The sequence below is a fragment of the Tenrec ecaudatus genome, chromosome 14 (assembly GCF_050624435.1).
Source record: "Tenrec ecaudatus isolate mTenEca1 chromosome 14, mTenEca1.hap1, whole genome shotgun sequence".
NCBI lineage: Eukaryota > Metazoa > Chordata > Mammalia > Afrosoricida > Tenrecidae > Tenrec > Tenrec ecaudatus.
Genome location: NC_134543.1, coordinates 48987119 through 49008760, shown reverse-complemented (window position 1 = coordinate 49008760; position 21642 = coordinate 48987119). Strand labels below are relative to the sequence as shown.

The following is a 21642-nucleotide window of genomic DNA, read 5'->3' as shown; positions in this document are numbered from 1 at the left end:
AAAATGATTTTTAAAAACCCCGCATGCTTCTACAAGTCTGGAGCCATCACAATGGATTCGAGATGCTGAATAGACACAGCAAAAAAAAAAAAATCACAAAAACACAAAATATTTAATTTATACATATGTAAATACAGACATATATAAGATATAGAAAAGTATACATAATTATTATATCACACAATTTCTACTTTCTGGAGATAATTAGTTTTCCACTGCCTCTTAAGTATTGTGCACCCATTTGAGATGATAACTGTGTGTATTTTGTATTCTCTGATTTCCATAACGTCACATCTTTTCATTGTTATTAAGAGTTCTAGATAAATATAATTTCATAATTAAAAAACTACTTCATCAATTTTTGAACATGCAGGTTATTTGTGGTCTTTTGCTATTATAAAAAATGACATAATTAACATGTTTACACATAAAACTTGAGTCCTATTTCAAAAATATGTCCTTAGGATAAATATCTTGAATTAGAATTACTATGTCAAAGAGCATGAGTGCTTTTGTTATTCTAATACATGTAGCTAAATTAGTTTGTAGGAAGATTGTACCAATTAACATTCTCACCAGTTGTATAAACGGTGTCACTTGAGCAGACTCTGGTAATTTTATGGGCAAATAATGGAATCTTGTTTTAATTTGCATTTATTTGATTTCTGGTGAGATTGAACATTTTTTCCCCTGTGTTCACTAACCAGCACTATTTTTTCTGTTAATAGTCTATGTATGGGGATTTGTTCCGTGTTCCTTTCTCCCTTGAAACAGGTATCTGTTAAAGATATTAAGCTACTGTCATATCATTGTGATGTAATTTTACCTTTGTTGGACAATGTAATCTTATAATTCTGGATATACCAAAGTATCAGATTTTACATATTCAAAGGTAGGAGTCTTTGTAATTTTTAAAAGTTTCCTTTGTGTTTAGAACATTAGTATGGATTCTAGGATGACTAAATGATTAGTTTTATTTTCTCATTTAGTGTTAGGACTTTTTCCAGGGCTCTTTGCAGTGCTTTGGAATTTATTTCGTGGTGCCATCTAAGATGACACTCGCACCTTTTTCTTTCAAGATGGCTTGTCAGTGGCCTTAGTCCTCAGGCTTTCCCCTCTGGTCGGCAGCACTGTCTTCATGGTACACGTCTTTCTGATATACTCAAGGCTCCATTTTGGGGGGTGCTTCTGCGGCATTGGTTTCCATTTTCGGGTTCTCAAGTAATATATTAGTTATTGCAGCATAATCCTAAGTTTTGTGTCTCCTTTTCCAACAGTCAGGACTTCTTATTTCTATTTCAGTCTTATTATTTTGTCTAGATCTTCCAGAGTAGTATTTAATAAAAATGGTAATTTTGGACATCCTCATCTTATTCTTGATTTTCAATACAAATATCTTTACGGGTGTGCTTTAAAAGTGATGACCTGAAAGAAGTATTCTTTCATGCCAAGCTCTTAAAAACAATCTGGCATGAATTTTATCAAATGCCTTTTTAGTTTTAGTAATAAGTCTAAATTTGTAAGTTGCTTATTAAATGAATTTTCATAGATGAATCCAAAAGACGTCCTGAGAGCGCATCGGTTCCAATTAAAATACAGTTGGATGCCAGACTGCTTCCTTTCCCTACAGATGGCTTTAGGATATTTCCTTTCGTTATCAGAGAGAAACCATCATCTTCAAGTAGAAGAAGTTTAAGAATGCCTTCCAATCCCTGGTCTCAGTCCAAGCAGCTCTTTTAGAAGCATATTGTTTTTAAAACCTATTAGAAACCAGAAGTCCTGAGGACACAATTGACCTAGGATTCAGGATCCTGGTATTGACATTACATCTCCTCCGACTTAGCAGCTATCTTGTTATCCAGCATTTAACATTTGTGAAAATGGTTAAAAAAATCTGCTGATTATTTTTTATATTTAACAATGTACAGGTTATAATGAACGCCAAATATGAATGGTAGCGGTGGCTAAGGTTATGGGTCCACTGGGGTGAGCTGTGATTCTCAGTGGTTTGGAGGTTCTTTGATGATGAAATGTGACCTTTGATAGTGTAATCTGGCAGCTATGTAATGATGTGGTCATTTTCCATTTTGTGTTCTGGTGTGATCATCCTCTATTTTCACCGAGTGATCTGGGTTTTGGAACCTAACCATGTCAATAAAGTGAGGAGTCAGTGTGCTATTTATTGATTGACCTGAAAAAAGTTTCTTAATTTGGTTTGTGCTTGATCATCCTTTCCGGTTATTTTCCAGTTGAACATTTTGAGGTTATGATAAGTTCTTGATTGTAGCAGTTGGCTACCTGTGGTGGTTATGAATTTTCAATGAGAAGAAAATAATTTTAGTGTTAGTTCATATTTATGGCGAATGTGCTTTGCCACTAAACAGAAGATTGGAGATTCACATTTATCCAGCAGTGCCTCGGAAGAAAGACTTGGCGGTCCACGTCTCAACAATCAGCCCTTGAAAGACCCAGTAGAGCACAGTTCCAACCTATCACGCAAGAACTCACCAGTGTTCAGTGGGAAACTGATGGGTGTCTACCCTGTTGGACAGTGCGAGCTATCCAAAGAATCAGTTTATCGTAAGGCCGGCTGTAGCTCACAAACTGGGTGTCTTTCTGAATGTGGCTGGAGAGGAGAAGCTCCTTCTAGTTCTAGGGTTTGAAAATGGAAAACTGAGGGGTGGAAGGAAAGCCTGACATATTCTGGTTCTTGAATTCTTTATAATAAAAGGGAGCTTGAAAAAGTTAGTGGGAGTTTTCTTACGTCCATTTTCTCACAAACTTAAAAAACTCTCCCTTGTGAATTGGGTGAAGGTTTACAGAGTAGATGATCACTTTCACATTCAACATTTCATTCATACTTAATCTCAGCTCATGCACCCCGCCGTGTACCCCCCCACTTCTCCCACTTGCCCCTGTGGTTCCTGTTTGCATCCCCCCTCCTTTCCAAACCCTCAGAACTGATGCTTCTCTTTTGATCGTGCGTTGCTCTTTATTCCTAGATGGGGATGTGTTCAGGTCAGACCTGAAGGATAAAATGCAGACTCTTTGGGTCTTCCCCAGTCTATCTGACCAGTAAGCCAGGTCTCTTTGATGAGTTTCTGTTCTGTCCTACATTCCAACCAGGACCTTCTGATGGGATCCTTTTCAGAGCAGTTAGGCGTGGTGGCCGGGCACCCTCTAGTGCTTCGGGTCTCAAGATTGTACCGCCAGCTTTTTGGAGCCCCCTCTTGTGCTGCCCACATCCACGTTGGGTGCAATGCCATGGGCATGCTTCCTGAGTAGCACCTAACATCTCTAAGAAAAATATGAATGGAAATTATGAATCAATGCCGTTTCATAGAACATGTGAGAGGACCCCACTCCCACCCCCTTGGTAGTTGGTGGGACACGGCGCCAAATCTGAATGAATTTTCAGTAGTTTTCTTCTGGAACACAGAGGACGGAGAGGGCGGCCATTTACTGCAGGGGCCTCGGGACCAGTCTTGTGTAACTGACCCGAAACAACCCACCACGTTGCTGCTGCTGTTGGAATACACCTGTGGGGAGTGCCGACATTTTTAGAAAGACGCATTTGGTGTTGTATAAATTCAAATGTGTAATACGTTCTCAGGTGATAGACCAGCTGCTACGAGTACGTGTCCTGAAAATATAAAAGTCGTGGTCAGGAAGGTTGCATGAAAAAGAGTGAGCCCGGGCAGCATTGCTTCATTACCAAGAATTTAAATTTGGTATAAAATCGCTACCTGCTAGGCCCCGACAGAGATTCCGTCTTTGGAAATGTGAGAGATTGTCTGGAGTGTTGATTGTAGCATACGACACCAGAGTGTCTCCTTAGGGAGCCGGGCACTGAGTCGTTACCATGTGTCACCCAGAGATGCTCAGTGCTGGCTTGCTCCTGCACGTTCATATTTCCAGGGATCGCTTCAAGTTCCCTGTGCGTACATTTACAGTTTCAAGTAAGCACACTGTGTGACTTCTTCCAGCAGTCGCTAGAGAGGTATGCCATGAGATGTCTTTTAACAAAGGAAATGAGATTAGTAATAATTATTTCATTAGTTAGGAATTGTTATGATAAGTTATGAGAGCAGAGATTCCAGTGCTAGTGTTAATACTTTTTTTCCTAATCATTTTATTGTGGGGCGCTTACAAGTCATATAACAACCCATCATTCAATTGTATCAAGCACACTTGTACATAGGTTGCCATCAACATTTCCAAAACATTTTCTTTCTCTTTGAGCCCTTGGTATCAGCTCCTCTTTTTTCCGCTCCCTCCCTCCCCCACCTTCTCACTCTCGTGAATCCTTATCAATTATATATTATTGTTGTTATTTCGTGTCTTACACTGTCCGTTGTCTCCCTTCACCCACATTTCTGCTATTCGTCCCCCTGGGGCGTGGGCTATATGAACCCTTGTGATGGGTTCACTTCCCCCCAACCCTATTCCCTAACCATCTTGATATCGCTACTCCCACTCCTGTTCCTGAGGGTTTTATCTGTCCTGAATTCCATGCGTCAAGAGCTCTTAACTGTACCAATGTGCGTTCAGATATGTGTCTAGCTAGATTTGTAAGGTAGAACTGGGTCATGGGGAGGTGGGGCAGCATTCAGGAACTAGAGGAATGATGTGTGTTTCGTCAGTGCTACACTGCACCCTGGTTGAATCCTCCCTTCCTTGTAACCCTTCTGTGGGGAGATGCTCAGTTGTCTACAGATGGACTTTGGATCGCCACCCAACATCGATCTGGCTTTAATACTTACCCCCAATCCTTAGAGAAGTAATTTTCCCCCGCCCCCTTTTTTGGGGTGCTAACTTCAAGGTTAGCAGTTCCAAACCACCAGCTGCTCCTCAGGAGACAGGGCTTTCTACTCCCTAAAGAGTTACAGTCTCAGAAACCCACAATGGGTGCTGGACCGTGTCCTCCAGGGCCACGATGATTCCACCTGGCCTCGATGGCAGAGAGTTGAGTTGATCAGCCTCTTGATTCGAAACGTCTGAGATGATTAGTTTACGTCAACTAGCCATACCTGGGTGAAGCTACCGTCAATCATACCTATCAGGTTGCAGTCTGATGACACCTCCTTGGTGTGGTGTGACCTTTTGTATAAGAGAGAGCCTGAACAGAGCCAGCTCTTTTGCCCCCTTCACCTTCTGCTGGGGCCAGACCCTGCGTCTGGTTTGTGGATCTCCTTTTTCGTTGTCTGCTGATCCCAGGAGCCACTGGTGGATTGCCAATCTTGTTACTTTTTAATCCACCAACCAGTGGTCCTCTTCTGCTTCCATCCTGCCTCCTGGTCATCAGTTTCTACACCTACACGAGTCAGAGTAGCCTTCAACTGCCATCAAGACCTGCGAACTTGAACCGGACTGTATCCCACCTATGCATGTTGTAAAATCCTCTTTTAGCTAATTTTTAAAAGGGCACAAAGGAATTAATCTCTGATTTTGGGTTTTACTCTCTGTGATTGAGTGCTCTCGATACATAAAAGAACACCGTGAATCATAGGATATTTGAATGTGGTACATACTCAGCCACAATCTTCAGCTATTGAGGGAGCTTTCTCAGTAAATTTGACTTAGACACACAGGGTATCAGTTCATGGTTACCCTGTGGCACCGTGGTAACAGATCATCCCCAGACTCAGTGGCTTAGAGTCACAGTGTGTCCCCACGATTCTGTGGGTGGGCTGTGGCGCCTCTTCTAGGCTGTGGCGGGCAGTTGCTTCACCTACATTTATGGGACCTGGGTTTCCTCCAGGTGTATCCCATCCTCCTTGGATGAGCAAGCCAGCTGGGGCATACTCTCCTTGTGGCCAGAGCAGAGGAATCTAAGGATCTTCTAACCCCCAGGGGCCAGCACTTCACTAGCCCCTGCCTGCATTCATTTGTTAACGTCGCCCCGGCCAAAGCAAATCACATGACCTATCTGTGTTAGTCCAGATTGACTAGAGAAACAAATTCATGGACACTCATGTGTATAATAGAGAACTTCATATCAAAGAGTAATTGTATACTAAGGAAACAACCCAGCACAGTCCAGATCAAGTCCATAAGTCCGATATTAGCCTATATGTCCGATACCAATCTATAAATTCCCCTTCAGACTCACGCCTCCCTAAAGAGTAGGAGGATCACAGGCCAGTGGGTGGAAAGTTGGATCCAGTGGTGGTGGAAGCATCTCATCACTGGCAGGGGTCTCCACTTGGCTCCCCCAGCTCCAGGGATCTAGCGTAGCTCCATGTGTAGTCGGCAGGAAGGCGAAGCAGAGTCTGTGTGTATCTGGCCTCCAGCGAGCTATTTATCCCCGTAGCACCTCCAAATGAAGTCATCAACTTGCAACCTGATTGGCAGGCTAGACTCCACCTCTTCCCAAGGTGACACCAGATTATGTAACTACCACCCCGCCCCAAAGTCCAAGGGCAAGTTGCCAACTGTAACGTTGAAGTTCCGTGGCAGAGGGTCGACTTCAGGGAGGGGTGAGGTCATGGGCTCAGTAAGTCAGTGTACTGACTGTACTGCGGATACATGCAATGGGTTTGACTTAGAGGGGCTAACAGGCAAATGCTAATGTGATTAATAAAGGGATTCAAAACATACAAACTAACCTCACTGCCACCCAGTCGATGCTGACTCAAAGCCACCCTAAAGGACAGGTTAGAGCTGCCCTGTGGGGTTCCGAGATTGTAACTCTTTAGGGGAGTAGGAAGCCCAGTGTCCCATGGAGCAGCTGGTGGCTTCGAACTGCAGAGCTTTACCTTCGCAGTGCAGCTCGTAATCAGAGTGCCATAGTTGGAGTATAATCTGTTTTTGAAAATTCCTTTATTGATGGGACATGTAAGGAAGTACGGGGTGCAAGGTGGTACTAACTCAGGGATAAGAGAATGATGATTTTTTATCTTGCTCACCACATGGAACCAAATAAAAATCAAATCTTGTACTATCTCAGATTCATCTCTTTTTTTCCCTTTCTTGGTGTGATATTTTTCTCTCGTTGGAATAAAAAATTACTGCAGGGTAATACTTAAAAGATAGTTGACACCATGGGGCAGAAAATAGATTCTTTGATAAAAAGCACTAATGTTATATTAATACCTACTTCATCGGAGATATTTTGGACCACTGGAGCCAACACAGAATGAAAAGGTAGCCTTACATGCTTTAAGAATAGCATCCAGGAGCATTCCCTTTTCCTAGTACTTTGCCGGTCTGCACGGGCTCAAGGAGATGGAGCGGGGCCGGGTGGCGGACCTCAGCTGTCAGGCCTGGAGCAATACTCAGAAACCAAAGATGCAAGAGTTTAAAATCCTGAGAAATCACCTGTATAGTTCAACGACATCTATTTGAAGGAAGAAGGAGAGGAGAGCAACTACAAAGAAGCAAATTGCTCCATTTTCCATAGTAAGTATTGTTCCTTTAATCTGCTTTTCTGGTAAACCAGATTTGTTTCACATTTTTCCCTTTGCCTGGCTCCTGCAGAGCAAAGAGGGAGGCTTGACCCTCAAGAGTCTAGGAAAGATACGAGGTTGATGGCTTCTAGGGCCCAGGGCATGGGTGCGATCAACGAGGCTGGCAATCTGAGCTTCAGTCCCCCTTGCCCTGACCTCAGCCCCTCACTGTACCAGCACCCACACTCACTGCCATCAAATGGATTCTGACTCATCGTGACCCTGTTGGACAGCATAGAACTGCCCTGTAGGCGTCCAGGGTTGTACACCTTTGCAGGAGTAGAAAGCCTCATCTTTCTCTGCCGAATGCATAACCACTACGCCACCAGGCACCAGACCCCAACACAGAGATTGCCGTCCCTTCCAACTTTATGGGGAAAATAGAGTGGGAAGTGACGGTTACGTGTGCCACATCATCTATGGGGTTGAAAGCAGAGCCAGGTTCTAGTCTCTCACTGTCCTCCCCATTTCCTTTTGCTGTTGCGTGAGAGTGTGGGATGTGGAAACCCTGTAGGAAGCGCATAAAATCTGGTAATGCATAAAGTAATGTGCTGCTGGTTAAAAGAACATTTAATGCTTACTTAGCCTTGGGAAATATTTTGGTATGGGAAAACGAGAAAACCTCAAGATAAGGAAAACAGCAACCAGAAAAATATAGCTGCCTCATCTCAACTGCCATAAAGATTTAAGGATTTTTTTTTGAAACTGTAGCAGTGTCCAAAGGCAGGGAGTAAAGATGGCAACAACAGAACAGGCGCAGTCAAGCCTATAGAAGCACCTCCCTAGTCACACGTCAAAGGAAACCCTGCTGGGATTAAAGCTTTGTCCTGGTTCCAGAACAAACCCTTTGCAAGGGAATGGCCCACCCACAAACTTGGAGGTGAAGTCTTCTGAGATTGAAAAGCCATGAAAGGCCTCTTTCTGATGCTGGTTCCCCTGTAAATGTACATCCATATTGGTGTGGAACTAACAGTGATCTTACTTCTTTCCAGCTTTAGCCTGATCTTCTATTTCCTGCTTTATTTTACTTTATATTTTAGGTTGGGATTGGAAATGTACAATGATGTGAAACACAAGGACTCACAAAGCAACACAACATTTGGAAGGCATTTTATATATAACTGAATGATTACCCCCCCCCACACACACAATTTTCCTAAGATTTGGGGGTAGCATTTGTTTATTTTCAATTTCCCAATGGGAATATTAGTTATAGTTTCTAACACAACTGCAATGTGATCATAGAACGTGCTGTGGGTGATTTCAGCCTTGCTATTTGTTGAGATTTTGCTTTATGGTCTTAAATATGATCAGTTGTGGGAAACATCCAGTGTGGTTGGAAATAGTCTGTGATGTGCATTGAGTCCAGCGTTCTCTGCACTAGGTCAGGTCTCTTAATCACATGGTACAACTCTCCCGTCACAGGCCTTATGTTTTATTTTATTGTGCCTCATGGTACTTGTGTCTTATTTACAAATTGCAAGTTGGTGACAATTCTGTGTTGAGTAAGTCTGTGGATGTCATTTTCCCAATAGCATGCACTTGCTAAATAAATGCCTCTCCCATGTTGGTAATTTTCTCAATATTTCACACTTCATCATGCTGTTGCACCCTTAGACGATAGCACAGTGTAAGCTTAACATTTAAAAGTATAAACATAACTTTTCTGTGCAGCGGGAAACCAGAAACCGGTGTGGCTGGCTTTGCTGTGATTGTGGTGGCCTGGAACCAGACCCCCACTATCTCTGGGGTATTCCTGTACCTACTGTTGTATACGACTTCTTTTAATTATAGAGAGAGGTGGACTAAAATCTGTGATGGTGGATTAAGAAACCCTGGTGGCTTCTTAATAGTGGTTATGCGTTGGGCAGTGATCACAAAGACAGCCATTTGAAAACGCCGGCTCCACAGGAGAAAGACCAGGCTTTCTACTCCTGTAAACAGTTTGGTCTCAGAAACTGACGGGGGTCGCTTAGCTTGTTTGACAGGTTCCCTCAGTCAGAATCCACTCCATAGTGGTGAGTCCAGTGGTTGTGGATTATGCTCTTACAGTTGTGTCCCTGTGTTTGCTTTAAGCACCTTAAGCCAAAGTACTGGGTGTTTCCTAATTAACCCCCAGGGCAGTTCTTCCCTGGCCTCAAAGGTTGCTGTGAGAAAGGACTTGGCGGTGATGAGTTTGGTTTTGCCAAATTGAACCTTTCATTTTTATGAAATCCGCTTTTTATCTTGTGAGAAGAATTTTAGTTTTCTTGGTAAGATAGTTACCTTCTTCCAGTTTGTATTTGCATGGTAATGCAGGTTTTTTCATTTTTTCACTGTTTTGTTTTGATGTAGTTCTTGGAGTTTTTTTAAATCCAATAATCTTTGCATGATTACATTTAATATAACTATTGGTCTATATCTCCTCAAATCTGTTATTGTATTTTAGTTTGCTGCCCCTTTGCTTATGATTCTATTTCCTTTGGAATTGATTTGTATTTTGTCATTCCTGTTTCTCCCACTAGCTATATTGGGTTATTGGTTACTTTCAGTAGGAACTCTGGTGGTATAGTGGTTATATGTGGGGCTGCGATCAGCATGGTCACCAGTTCAAAGCCACCAGCAGCTCTGTGGGAGGAAGATCAGGCATTCTACTCTGGAAAACAGCTACAGACACAGAGCCCATAGGGAGTCACGATGGCAGTGAGTTGTGGGTTGTTGTTTTTTAAGATATTAAAACATGCATCCATAGCTTATCAAAGATGAATGCCACTTTCCCTCTTAACCTGGGCAATAGAAAGATGTTAGAACATTTGAATGACATTTAATCTCTTCAGATTTATCCACTATTGTATTTTCGTTGTGTGTTAAAAAACCACCACAGACAATATTATTGCTGTGTGAACAATGTTCATTTGGAATTACCTGGACGTCATCCCTTTCTTTGTTTTTATTTCTTGCTACTCGGCAGACCCTCCCCACCGGGCGCTTTCGCTTTCTCCTTGCCAGCCGTCCCTTAAGCTTCCTTTACTGTGGGGGCCCTGAGGTATAAGGTGTGATTTTAACCGTGGATTTCTTGGGAGGCTCCCTCTGTAGTTGAACTCGAATGTAGCCAGGGCTGTCTGGGCTGGGGAGTACTTGGGAGCAGGCTGCCGCCCTCAGGCAGGCTGAGGGTCTTGGGCTCCCTCCCGCCTGGCCTGGTGACTCCGGCCATCTTTAAACCTTATTCTGCTCATGCCGTTTAGCTGTGAAGCTGAGATGACGGCGTTGAACAGCGAGCCCGCTGCACAGAAGGCGCTCTACAGAGTTAGTCAATAAATGAAATTAAAGTTAAACACAGTAGAGAGGCCTCTAAAAGCTCAAAGATGCAAACGGAAGGAGCTTACATGGAAGGTCACAGTTTCAGGGCGCTCTGTTTCTGTCGGCAGCGCAGCCCTGGAGGGAGGCAGGGGGAGCTAGGGAAGAAGTGCTGGGAATCCGGTGGGGGCATGGCGAGGGAGGGTCTTCTTGACCCCACGTCACCCTTGTCAGTGGAGTCAGAAACTGCCACGATCCCTGATGAATTCTGGTCCAAGGAGTGGTGGCAGGCAGGCGGCTGCGGGTGGGGCGGGCGGGCAGCAGAGCGCAGCACACTCTCCCAAACCCCAAGCCAAACCCCTTATTATGGAGTCACTTCTGACTTATAGTGAGCCGGCCCCAGGTGCATCAGAGTGGAGCTGTGTGCCACAGGGTTTGTAACCCAATGAAGTGGATTGCCAGGCCTTTACTCCACGGTGCCACTGGGTGGATATGAACGGATGCATGGCTGTGTGTCCGGCAGGGCTAGGTGTCAGGGAAAGAAGACAGACAAGGTAACAGTTATAACACTGAAACCTGCTACTGGGAGGTAAATTAGGACACCAGATTGGAGGTCTGTGCGTTAGCATATCCTCCTGCATGGGTGCTTCAGGCTGTGGACGTCATTACGGGGCACACCCTCCATCTAGCCCTGTGAGAGCGCTTCAGTCTTCCGTTTTCCTTACATTGCTCGGACTGGAGGCTCTCGGAGCAGTTTCTTGTTTCTTCGAGGGGGTACAACAGCCACCCCCCTGTTCTGAAATAGTGATAATCCTCTGAGGAGTGTGAGGATCATTCTGGCTTCAGCTCCTCCCGTGAGCTGACTAAATCCCAAGTAAGATAGCAACAGAGTTACAGAGCCAGTTTAAAAAGAGATTCCCAAACTCTTTAAGACACTTCAGTTCCATTTGGAGACTGAAGAATGTCCTTCCATGAAAACAGGAGCATCCTCTTTAAAAAGGCAAATCCAGGTCCCTTGAGGATCCCTCAAGCAGCAGCGGAATGTCCGGAGCTTTCATTGATCCCGTCACCTCTGTCCTCACGTTTATCCTCCGCAGAATGGGGCTCCAGATTCTGCTTCCTCCACAGGAGACAGCCTCACGGCAGACCAGGATCCATTTCCCTTAAAAAAAAGAAAAACACCCATCAAGGAGGTTTTCAGACAGCAGGAGGGGAGCCAGGCTGGAGGCTGATGGAAAGTAAAACTAAGTACTAGAAATGAAAAAGGGCCCAGGTGGGGAAAAGACCTTGCACCTGACTACTAACCAAGAACCTGGCCCTTTGGATCCACCCAGTGGCACCGTGGAGTAAAGGCCTGGCAATCCGTTTCACTGGGTTAAAAACGCCATGGAGTGCAGCTCTACTCTGACCCACCTGGGGCCGGTCACCATGAGTCAGAAGTGACTCCATAGCAACGGGTTTGGGAAAGAGCCGCAGAGGTGTAAAGGAAAGCCAAGTGATGTTTTCAAGGCTGCAGCGGTCGTCTCCCAGAGGAGGCTGGGCCTCGGTACTACCAGGACGAGCTAGTTCTCCTGCTGGAGATCAAAGTCTGCGCTTTGCTTTTGGAGGTGAAACGGCGTGCAGCATTTCTGGGTGCAGGTTTGACATGCTCCCGCCCAGTTTTACTGTTGATCTAGGTGGGGCCGTCCAGGCCGAGACGAGAGACGTTAAATGGCAGGGGAAGTGGACTTCGTGATGAAACCCGATGGTTTCCCTGTATTTTCTTTCACACAGTTAACAGCAGTGCATTCACGGGGCCCCTGGGAACACCCCCAGGACAGGCGCCACCTAGCAGGAGCTGAATCCTGCCTTCAGTCCAATCTTTTTGTCTCCAGTCCTGCTGTCCTGCAGTACCGGGCAGTCTCCATTGGTGACAGGACGCCCTTGTGGCTTATCGGCACTGGGGACAGCGATGCTGCTCTTGAGGCAGGAAGGGCCTGCCTTGGGTGATGAGGATGCGGCCAGCACTTGTGGCCGGGCTGCCCCACTTGGGGAGTAGCCCCTCTCCTCTCCACCCCCTGCCATGCACTGCCGCCAGGTGGGTTCAGGCTAGTGAAGATCCAGCGGACTGTCTCCCAACTGTGGCCCGGCATCCGACACCCCCTCGTTCACTGCCGCTTCCTATAGACGGTCCCTCCTGGCTGATGCATTTGTGGGTGGCAGGCATCGCCTCCAGGCTGTCTCTCTGCCATCTGCCAGCAGTGCTTTGGGTTTGGAAACGGCCAGCGGTGCCTGGACTGGAAAGAATTTGGACTTTGGAACCAGGCAGAACTAGATGTGGATTCTAGTCTTGCCCTTTCTTAGCCGGGGGATCCTGGGATCAGTCAAATGGGAGTCAGAACCCCTTTCTCACCGGCTTTCAGGCACATCGTAGGTGTTCAGTAAAGGTTATTAAAGTAACACTAACAGGTGAACTCTTATCTTTTAAAGGTGGACAAATAAAATCATCACCCCCAAACGTACATTACTTTAAGCACTCTGTTGCACACGCGCCCCCCTGTTGCCCTTTGCCGCGCTTGACTACGTTACTCCCCTGCCGGTGTGAAGAGGCAAGTTCTCGTCACGCTGAGTAATGACGTGCGTGCTCTTTGGACTCCACAGGAGCAGAAGAAAGGGAAGCTTGAGAGACGGTTGGCGGGCGTGGGGTGCTTTGTGTAGCTGCTGAAACAGGTGTGCCAGCAACACGCGGGCCTTTTATTTCTACCAACTCACTGGCTGAGAGGCTTGCCAGCCACGGAGCATACTGACCGTCTTTTGTGGAACAATAGCTTTTTTCCTACCAAAGCAGAATTTCATCTTGATGGATGGGCTCTATTCTATCAAAAGAGCCCTCCTGCCATTGTGGGGCTGTGGGATTGGCTGCTAACCACAAGTCAGCTGTTCAAACCCAGCAGCCGCTCCACAGGCTAAAGATGAGGCTCTGCCTCCATGAAGGTTTACCGCCTCAGAAACGGGTGTAGAATCTCAGGTGAGTCAGACAGACTCGACGCACTGGGTTGGTTTTTCGCTTTCTGCCATTTAGTTGCCTGGCTGTCCCTAGTGCTTCCTGGGCACGCCCCAGGTTGCGTGTCAGGTGGTGGAGACACAGGAAATCGTGCTTTCTTGGACTTCACAGTCAAGGGGGGAGAGGGACCGTATTGGAAGGTGGGAAGAGGGGCAAGTCCAGTGTTAGTCTTCCTAAGGAACTGGCGCTGGTGAGAAATCTAGACCGGGAGGCACCAGGAAGACTGGCCATGGAGTGTGCTCTCCGGAAGGGATCTAATACTTTATGCAAGTAAGTGAAAAATGATGACTGCAGGATCATAGAAACATTTATTAAACCGAAGCATCAAAAATATGAAGCTGTTGTTTGTCAACATATTCTCCAACAAAGTATGTAGACTTTTAAAAAATTTTATTATGAATTGGGTGAAAGTTTACAGAGAACATCAGTTTTCCGTCCACATGCATCCTTACTCATTTTGTTTCATGTCACTGATTGCCATCTCTACCCTAATCATCACTTACCTCACTTCCTCTTTGTGTTTCCTGTTTTATTCACCCTCTGTGCCCGACCCTTCTGAACTTTGTCCTTGGGCCCGCGCTGCCCTTTGCATCTCAGCTGGTTCATCGTTCAAGATGTGCATACCTCACTAGTGTCATGGTCCCCTTTAGAGACCTTTCTATTATCTGGCTGAAAGCTGATCCAGTCAGTTCCAGACCTAAAGAGTGACTTAAGCCTTGATGGTTCCAACAGTCTCTTGCTGACCAGTAGACCTGTTGTTTTGTTTGAATGATTTTGAGTTTTGTTCCCCATCTCCCCCTCCCCACCCCGCCCCCTTATCCAGGACCTTCTAACACAATCCCTTTCAGAGCAGCTGGTACTGGTGGCCGGGCACCATCTAGTTCTTCTGCTCTCAGGCTCGTGGAGGCCAGTGATCTGTTGGACTCGCTGTTGCCATGCGTCTTTCAGTTTCTTCGCTCCTCTTCGGTCTGGACGGGAGCTGTTTTCATATCTGTAATCCTTCTCCGAGGACTTTTGTGCTCTTCGATTCACACCACGTCAAAACAGCACCTTTGGCATCCCCAAGGGATGAGCATCACATTTCCTAGAGACCGAGGAGCAGGACAGTAGAGTGGCTGGAATAAGGGTTCCTCATGAACTTTGCATCGGACAGTCCATATGCTCCTCAAAGAAAGAGCAGGCACCTTGTCATGACGGAAAATTGTCCTTGGTTGTAACATTCCTGGCCTTTATCTCACTTTTCTTAAATGTTTTTATTACCGGCCCCTGATCATCTTATGCCCTTTGAGAAAGTCTATCAAGATTAGCTCTTGGGAACCCCCTGAGCCCCTTCAAACAATGCCACTATCGTCTGACCTGAACTCTCTACCTTGAAGGCATCTGTGAAGTCTGCCTGCTCTTCCTCTAGAGACTGGGTTTGTGGGGGCAGCGTTCATCTAAACACTTGCAAAGCTTCAATGATCTGGGAGGATGTCCACTGGAGTTCTATTAAGCATTTGATTGCCCTGACCTTAAAATCCTATTTTCCGTGGCACAAAAAATATCCTTGGGGGTTGAGGGGGTTGGGGGGCAGGTAGGATGGTCGTAGGAGGGAAGGCACTCCCAATGAAACAGACGAATGTTCAATTGAGAGAACTTGTCTGCAGCCATCCACTGATGGCAGAGATCTACATAAACACCTTTTGTTTGGAATCAAACCGTGCATACCGTGAACTGGTTATGAGCTGGCTTGCTAACCAAAAGGTCAGCAGTTCGACTCCACCAACCACCCTGAGAGAGAATCCAATCCCATAAAGGTACAGTCTCAGAGACCCACAGGGCCACTGTTCTTCCTTGTTGTGTAGGATCGTGTGAGCCGAACTCTCCTTGGTGGCAGAGTGAGTGAGTGTGTGTGAACCGGAGCCCTACCTACCAGCGCTCCTTTTGCACTTAGCCTCATGTAACCAACACCCTCACAACCTAAGGACTTAAAAGGACAAGTTCCTCTGTCTCCTGATTTTGCGGTCAGGAGTTAGTGCAATGGTTGGCTGGGCATCTTCTACCCAAGGGGTGTCTGCAGGAGTCCAGAGGGCCGCCACCCTCCCCATGTCTGGTGGAAGGCTGACTGCCCCCTGTGTGGGGCGGACATTTGGGTCTGTAACGTGAGCACCAGATCTGTGTCTACTTCGCTCCTACCCAGCCCCTGTCCTCACAGGTCCCTGTAGCTCCTGGTTCTGCTTTCAATAGTGTCACCACACTGGCTTCCCTTTCTCCGTCCCTCAACCTGCACGTCCAGGCAGACCTCCAGCTGCTGTTGATCTGTGTCTTTGAAAGTAAGGACTTCCACAACAGTCCCGCCAAACATTACTTGAGCTTTGTATAACTGCAGTGCTGGGGTTTTGTTCCCAACGACACCGTGGACAGAGTAGAGCGGCTCACCAGGGCTCTGGGGTCGTAAGTCACAGAAGCAGACTGCCTCGTGCTTCTGCCTCCGTGTGGCTGGTGGGTTTGCACCTAAGGGATCATCAAGATCTCTTGAACTTGGGCAGCCAGCCCTTTTAATGATTGACAGGTCATCTGATATTGTCACTTAGCAGTGAAAACAGCTCTCCACATGTTTCCCTCCTCTCGTCTTCCTCCTCTCCATCTTCTGCTTTGGTTCAGCTTTGCTGTTTTGGGTTGCATCTTTGGTTCAGCTTCCATGGTTTCTCCTTGTGTTTGTTTCCTGTGGCCACTGCTCCAAGTGACCAAGATGTGGTGCCATGAAGCCACATAAACTCTTTCCGTTTGGGTGACCAGCAGTCAGAAATCAAGGTGTCCAAGGGCCACGTTCCCTCTGAAGCTCCCTGCCTGGTGCAGCTTCTGGTGGCTCCAGGCACTGCTGGGTGCATGGTTGTCCACTTCCGTCTCTGCCCCCTTGTCCCCTGGCCATTTCCTCCTTCCTCTGGGTGTGCTTCTCCACTGCCTGCCTCACATATGACCATGCCCCCATGAATGCTGAGCCCACACAGATCCTCCAGGATGCTCTCATCTTGAGATCCTGCACACCATTACCATTCCACCCCCCGCCCCACCCGACCCGACCCCCGACAGGGTCATAGTCCAGCATTTCAGGACATGGACATATCTTTGGGGGGTCCAACATGCCATCCACCACCTTTCCCCTCTGTCTGTGTGCTCCTTCTTGCATTGGAGCCTCTGGTCTGGATCCCTTCTCGCCTCCATCTTGCATGTGCTGTCCTGAGAGACCTTTCCGTATAGCCCCTTTTACCAGTTCTCGGCTTATATCGTACCAGACTCCCGTTCTCCCTCCGGCGGAATCTTATGTCCCTTATCCTCTTAGTAGGCGATGCGAATGTGCTCCCTCCCTACATCTTAGCTTCCTTTCCCTCTGCATCCTCTCCACTCACACTTCACACTCCAGCCGCCCCTTGCCACCCATCACCACCCCCAGCCTTTTTGTACCTGCAGTCACCTCGTACCCGCCCCCCGCCCACTTAGTCTGCCTGCCCAGACTGTGAGACAGAAGCTTTGTCCTCTCCAAATGCAAGCTCCCCAGTGCATCTTCTTGTGAGTCACCGTGAAGTCACCCCCAACCCATGACGAACTCCCATGTGACAGAATGACACATTGCTGGGTCAGTGCCATCTTCACGATCGGTGCCAACGTGTGCTTTACCGGCGCCCTCATTTTTATCGCACTTGCCTTTGAGGAGAGAGATCTGTGAGGGCAGGGCAGGTGATACCGGCCTACTGCTTGGCCTGGTAAATATTGAATGGATGGCCACACAGCCTAACCTAGGAAGAAGCTTGTCTCGGCGTCACACTGCTGTTTCCACTGTCAGCCGTCATTAGTTCCAGTAGGATTTTTTTCTCTTCCCTGACCATCACGTAGATGTATCATGCAAATAGTCAGCCTTCAGGGAGACCAGCATATTCCTTGCTTAACCTCAATATCTGTGCATCTGCACTCAGGCAGTTGAAAATGTTTCTGCAGATGCTACGGTTGACGTTTGGGGATACTGTCTCTTCCCTTCTGTTCCTTCTATTAGATAAGGCTCTTTGGTTTTAAGAAGCAGAAACCCACCCGAGCCAGGATCGGAGTACAGCTGGGCCTGTGGAGGCCTTCAAAGACCCCTTTCCCGCTCTTCTGCTTGTCTCTGTTCATCAGCCTCGTGCTTCACAGAAGAGATTGAGATATCCCCACTGTGTCAGAGTTCCGCCGCAGACTGGCTGCTTCTCTCTAGCTCCCAAGTTTGGATTTTCAGGGATGTGAATGCCATTGGCTTAGCTCGAATTGGGGTCCAGCCCTGGCTAGTCAGCTCCATGCGAGTGTGGTGCTGGGGGCTCATCTTTGAAGCGAAGGGATGGATTCCAGGTGGAATGGTGACCTGAGCAGATGCTCCAACAGCGTCCTCCTCTCCCCAGACCGGATCGCATTTTCTATGGGTAGCTGAGAGAGTGCTCAGGGTGACGAATTCGACAGCCACAGCGGTCCGCAGTGAGAGCCCGCCCAGAGGAGCCTCTGAGGAGCCAGGCCTGGCCCTCCGTCCTGAAGGTCACTGACCTGCAAACGCAGGGGAGCAGTTCCACTCTGCACAGGCGGGGCTCCCCGTGAGTTGGAATAGACTAGACGACAACAACATATTTAGGAGAAAGGTGCAGAGCGGTGGGGGTGGGTGGGGGGAGAAGGCATGGAGGATGTGTGCTCATTGCCAGGAGGCCCTGCTAGTGGACCACCTCCACATTGTTGCAAGCCAGGGCTTTTTCCGCCCATCTGGGTTCCTCTCGATGTAAAATACCCACCTTGATTTAAACGTTATGGAAACCTATTAAAGTGTGGTTACATTTTTCTGTTTTGTTATTACTCCTGGGTAATTTATTGTAGCGATTCCATGTGTGTTTAAGAAAATTATGTACATTGTTCTGATTTCGCCTGAGAAAAATATGTTATTTCTTTCTTCTAGCAAAGAAACATGTCTGGATAGCTAATAGCCTTTTGTGATGGAAATGGAAAGATTATAAACACAACAGGAGTAACTCTGGGTGATAATTTAAATCCATCCTCACCATGGCGCTACCAAAATGAAAACCAGACACACAAAGCCCCCTCCCTGGTTTCCACATCCACTCCTCTGGCGCCAGCCTTGCTCTTCCTCCCTGTGAGACTGCAGAAGCACTGAGGCTCGGGGGTCCGCTGAGAGACCCCCCCAGGGCAGGGAGGACAAGCTGCCAGCCAGACAGCTGGTCCCCAGCTCTGGGGTTTGGAAGGAGCCCTGGAAGTGTTCTGTCTGTCCTGGTAACATTTCATGATTGCCGGCCTGGGTGCAGGTGGGTTCTGGAAGGGAGTCTCTGCCACGGGGAAGAGGGAGAAGAGCCGCATCCATATGGCAGCCCGGGAAAAGGGCACACACAGCGCTAGAAAATAAGTCGAAAATTGGAAAGCTAACGGTATTCCTGCTGTTCTTTTAAACACCCGTGTTAGTAAATACAGGGAATTTGCTGGGGGGCGTTATGTGTCTTCCAGGTGGCTTTCTCAGTAATTTGCCAGTTTATGGACTAAAACAGATCGTTGTACTTCTGTGTCTTTTTATGGGCAATCCCCCCCTTTTGATAGGGTCATGGTTATTATTTAATATTTACAAACTGCTTTTGTTTGTGTGTTGTTAGCATGACAATGTAGAATTCAAATGGAGGGAATCAATGTCCTGAATTCCGAACTTTTAAGAAAGCAAGCAATTCAATTTGGTCGTCTTACAAATAAAAACCTTACGGATAACATTAACATGATCGGAGAGTGAGTGATGAGGTTTAATTAGTATGCTGTTTTCTAACTAGTTCGTTTAAAAATATTTCTTGCATGTTTCTCTAGGGCCCATTAGAAGGATGCTTACAGAATGGAACCAGCAGTAATCTGGCCTCTGCAGAATGCTCATTTGCTTATTTATACACTGCCTGTACAAAAAAAAATTGAGGTGTCTGACTTTATTGTACAGGAAACCTACAATTCCCTGTCCATCACTCTTAAAGTCGATTTCTGGAAGGGCTAGTAATTTCACTCCAGCCGAAATCAGCTCTTTAGCCTGGTAGTGGGGGGAAGTCAGTCTTTAGCCTGGTTGTGGGGGGAAGTCAGTCTTTAGCCTGGTTGTGGGGGGAAGTCAGTCTTTAGCCTGGTTGTGGGGGGAAGTCAGTCTTTAGCCTGGCTGTGGGGGGAAGTCAGTCTTTAGCCTGGTTGTGGGGGGAAGTCAGTCTTTAGCCTGGTTGTGGGGGGAAGTCAGTCTTTAGCCTGGTTGTGGGGGGAAGTCAGTCTTTAGCCTGGTTGTGGGGGGTCGTGTGGTGATTCTTATCTTCCTTCTTTTCCCCTATTTCATCCAAACCTTTATTTTTACAAAGCTTGAAATTGACAAATAAGTGACGTCCCTGTTCCTCTGTGCTCGTAGGTACAATGGTGCCTTACCGAATGGAGACCGCGGAAGGAGGAAAAGTAGATTTGCTCTCTATAAAAGGCCCAAGCCCAACGGGGTCAAACCCAGCACGGTCCACGTGATATCAACGCCCCAGGCATCCAAGGTAGGTGGCAAACAGTGACTCACCTTTATGCCTTGAAAGCGGTTTCAGCTTGTTTTTGTGGACAGGGTGGCTCACACACTAGGGCTGGGCGGTCTTTGCTCTGGGGGCTGTGCTGTGCCCTGTAGAATGGTGAGCAGCCTCCCTACCAGGAGCTCACTAGATGCCAGTTGCAGTCTAGTGCATACATACTCCTATTGTGCCAACCAGCCGTGTCTCCAGACACTGTTAAATGTCCCCTGGCAGGGAGCAGAATCGCTCTGCCCCCAGACCCCCTCCCACTGGTCGTAAACCACTACTGCAGGGTAGAATGGAACCAGCTTATTATCTCAATGCTGGTTGAAAGAGAAATGCTGTCCTGAAGTGTATATTGATGCTATCTGGATATAAGTCTTATCAAGCTTTGTTATTTTCCTTCCTTTAATCATGTGTTAACACATAACCAGCACATACGTGGAATTGAAGTTGTGTGATTCTTAGATCCGAAGTGACAAGAGCTATGTGGTATTGAAAAGAAACTTCTATATACATATTTCCAGGCTCATAAATTTGAAGAGCATAAAAGGCTCACTTTTTAATGAGTATTTTATCTATTTCCTGACATCTAAGCAAGAGGAAAATGCCAATTTGCAATCTATCTGGTTCATGAATTTCATCTATCAGATTTATGACAGTTTTTCTTTCAATTAAATATATGTCTTAATGTATAACAGTTTCCTTTTTCAAAAACGAATTCTATCCACTTGGAGTATTTTGGATGGACTGCTGGCTGGGCATGTTTACTTACTGTAATGGGCTTGGGCCATGTGGAATAAATAACATGTACTTGATCCCCACTGATAGTAAAAACCCAGGTTTCAAGGCAAATGAATGCCTTCATGGAAAGACCATGATAGTTTTATTTGGCCTTAGGAAAATAGATCACTTTTGTTGACATTTTTATTCACAATTTCCTATTGTCTTTGAAGCAGTGTCATGAAAAGAGTCTGCCTGCGTGTATTTGATGGAGGGCCTTGTTCTAAGGAGGAAACGGCGCGATGGGGAAATCGCGGACACTAAGGAAACTGCAGAGTAGAGAACACAGTCTCGAGACTGACTTCCCGACCGGAGACATTTTTAGGGAGAGAAGAGAGAAAAGGGGAAGGGCGCTTTTGAAGGAAACCAGCCTTAGAACAATTCTGAAAAAAGGAGGAGGTGGACTAGCAGCAGAATCATGGAAGGTCAGGAACATTTTTGGAGAACGTTTTGTGATCCGAGAGTATTTGGTTCAGGAGGATACCAAGGTCAATGTTTTCAGACATGAGTGCCGACAGTGTTGTGCTGAGGTCGA

At 46.6% G+C, this 21642-nt stretch overlaps 1 protein-coding gene across 3 annotated transcripts in view; it reads left to right on the top strand.

Moving 5' to 3' along the window:
* The window catches only part of PELI2 (pellino E3 ubiquitin protein ligase family member 2), a 181639-nt gene that overhangs the window by 57645 nt on the left and 102352 nt on the right, over window positions 1-21642 (top strand). For 2 of the 3 annotated variants that reach the window (XM_075531379.1, XM_075531380.1), the window contains exon 2: window positions 20186-20315. In XM_075531379.1, coding sequence (XP_075387494.1) covers window positions 20186-20315 — 130 coding nt within the window. Of the gene's footprint in view, window positions 1-20185; window positions 20316-21642 lie in introns of those variants that run through there. The other variant, XM_075531381.1, reaches the window with a different exon arrangement.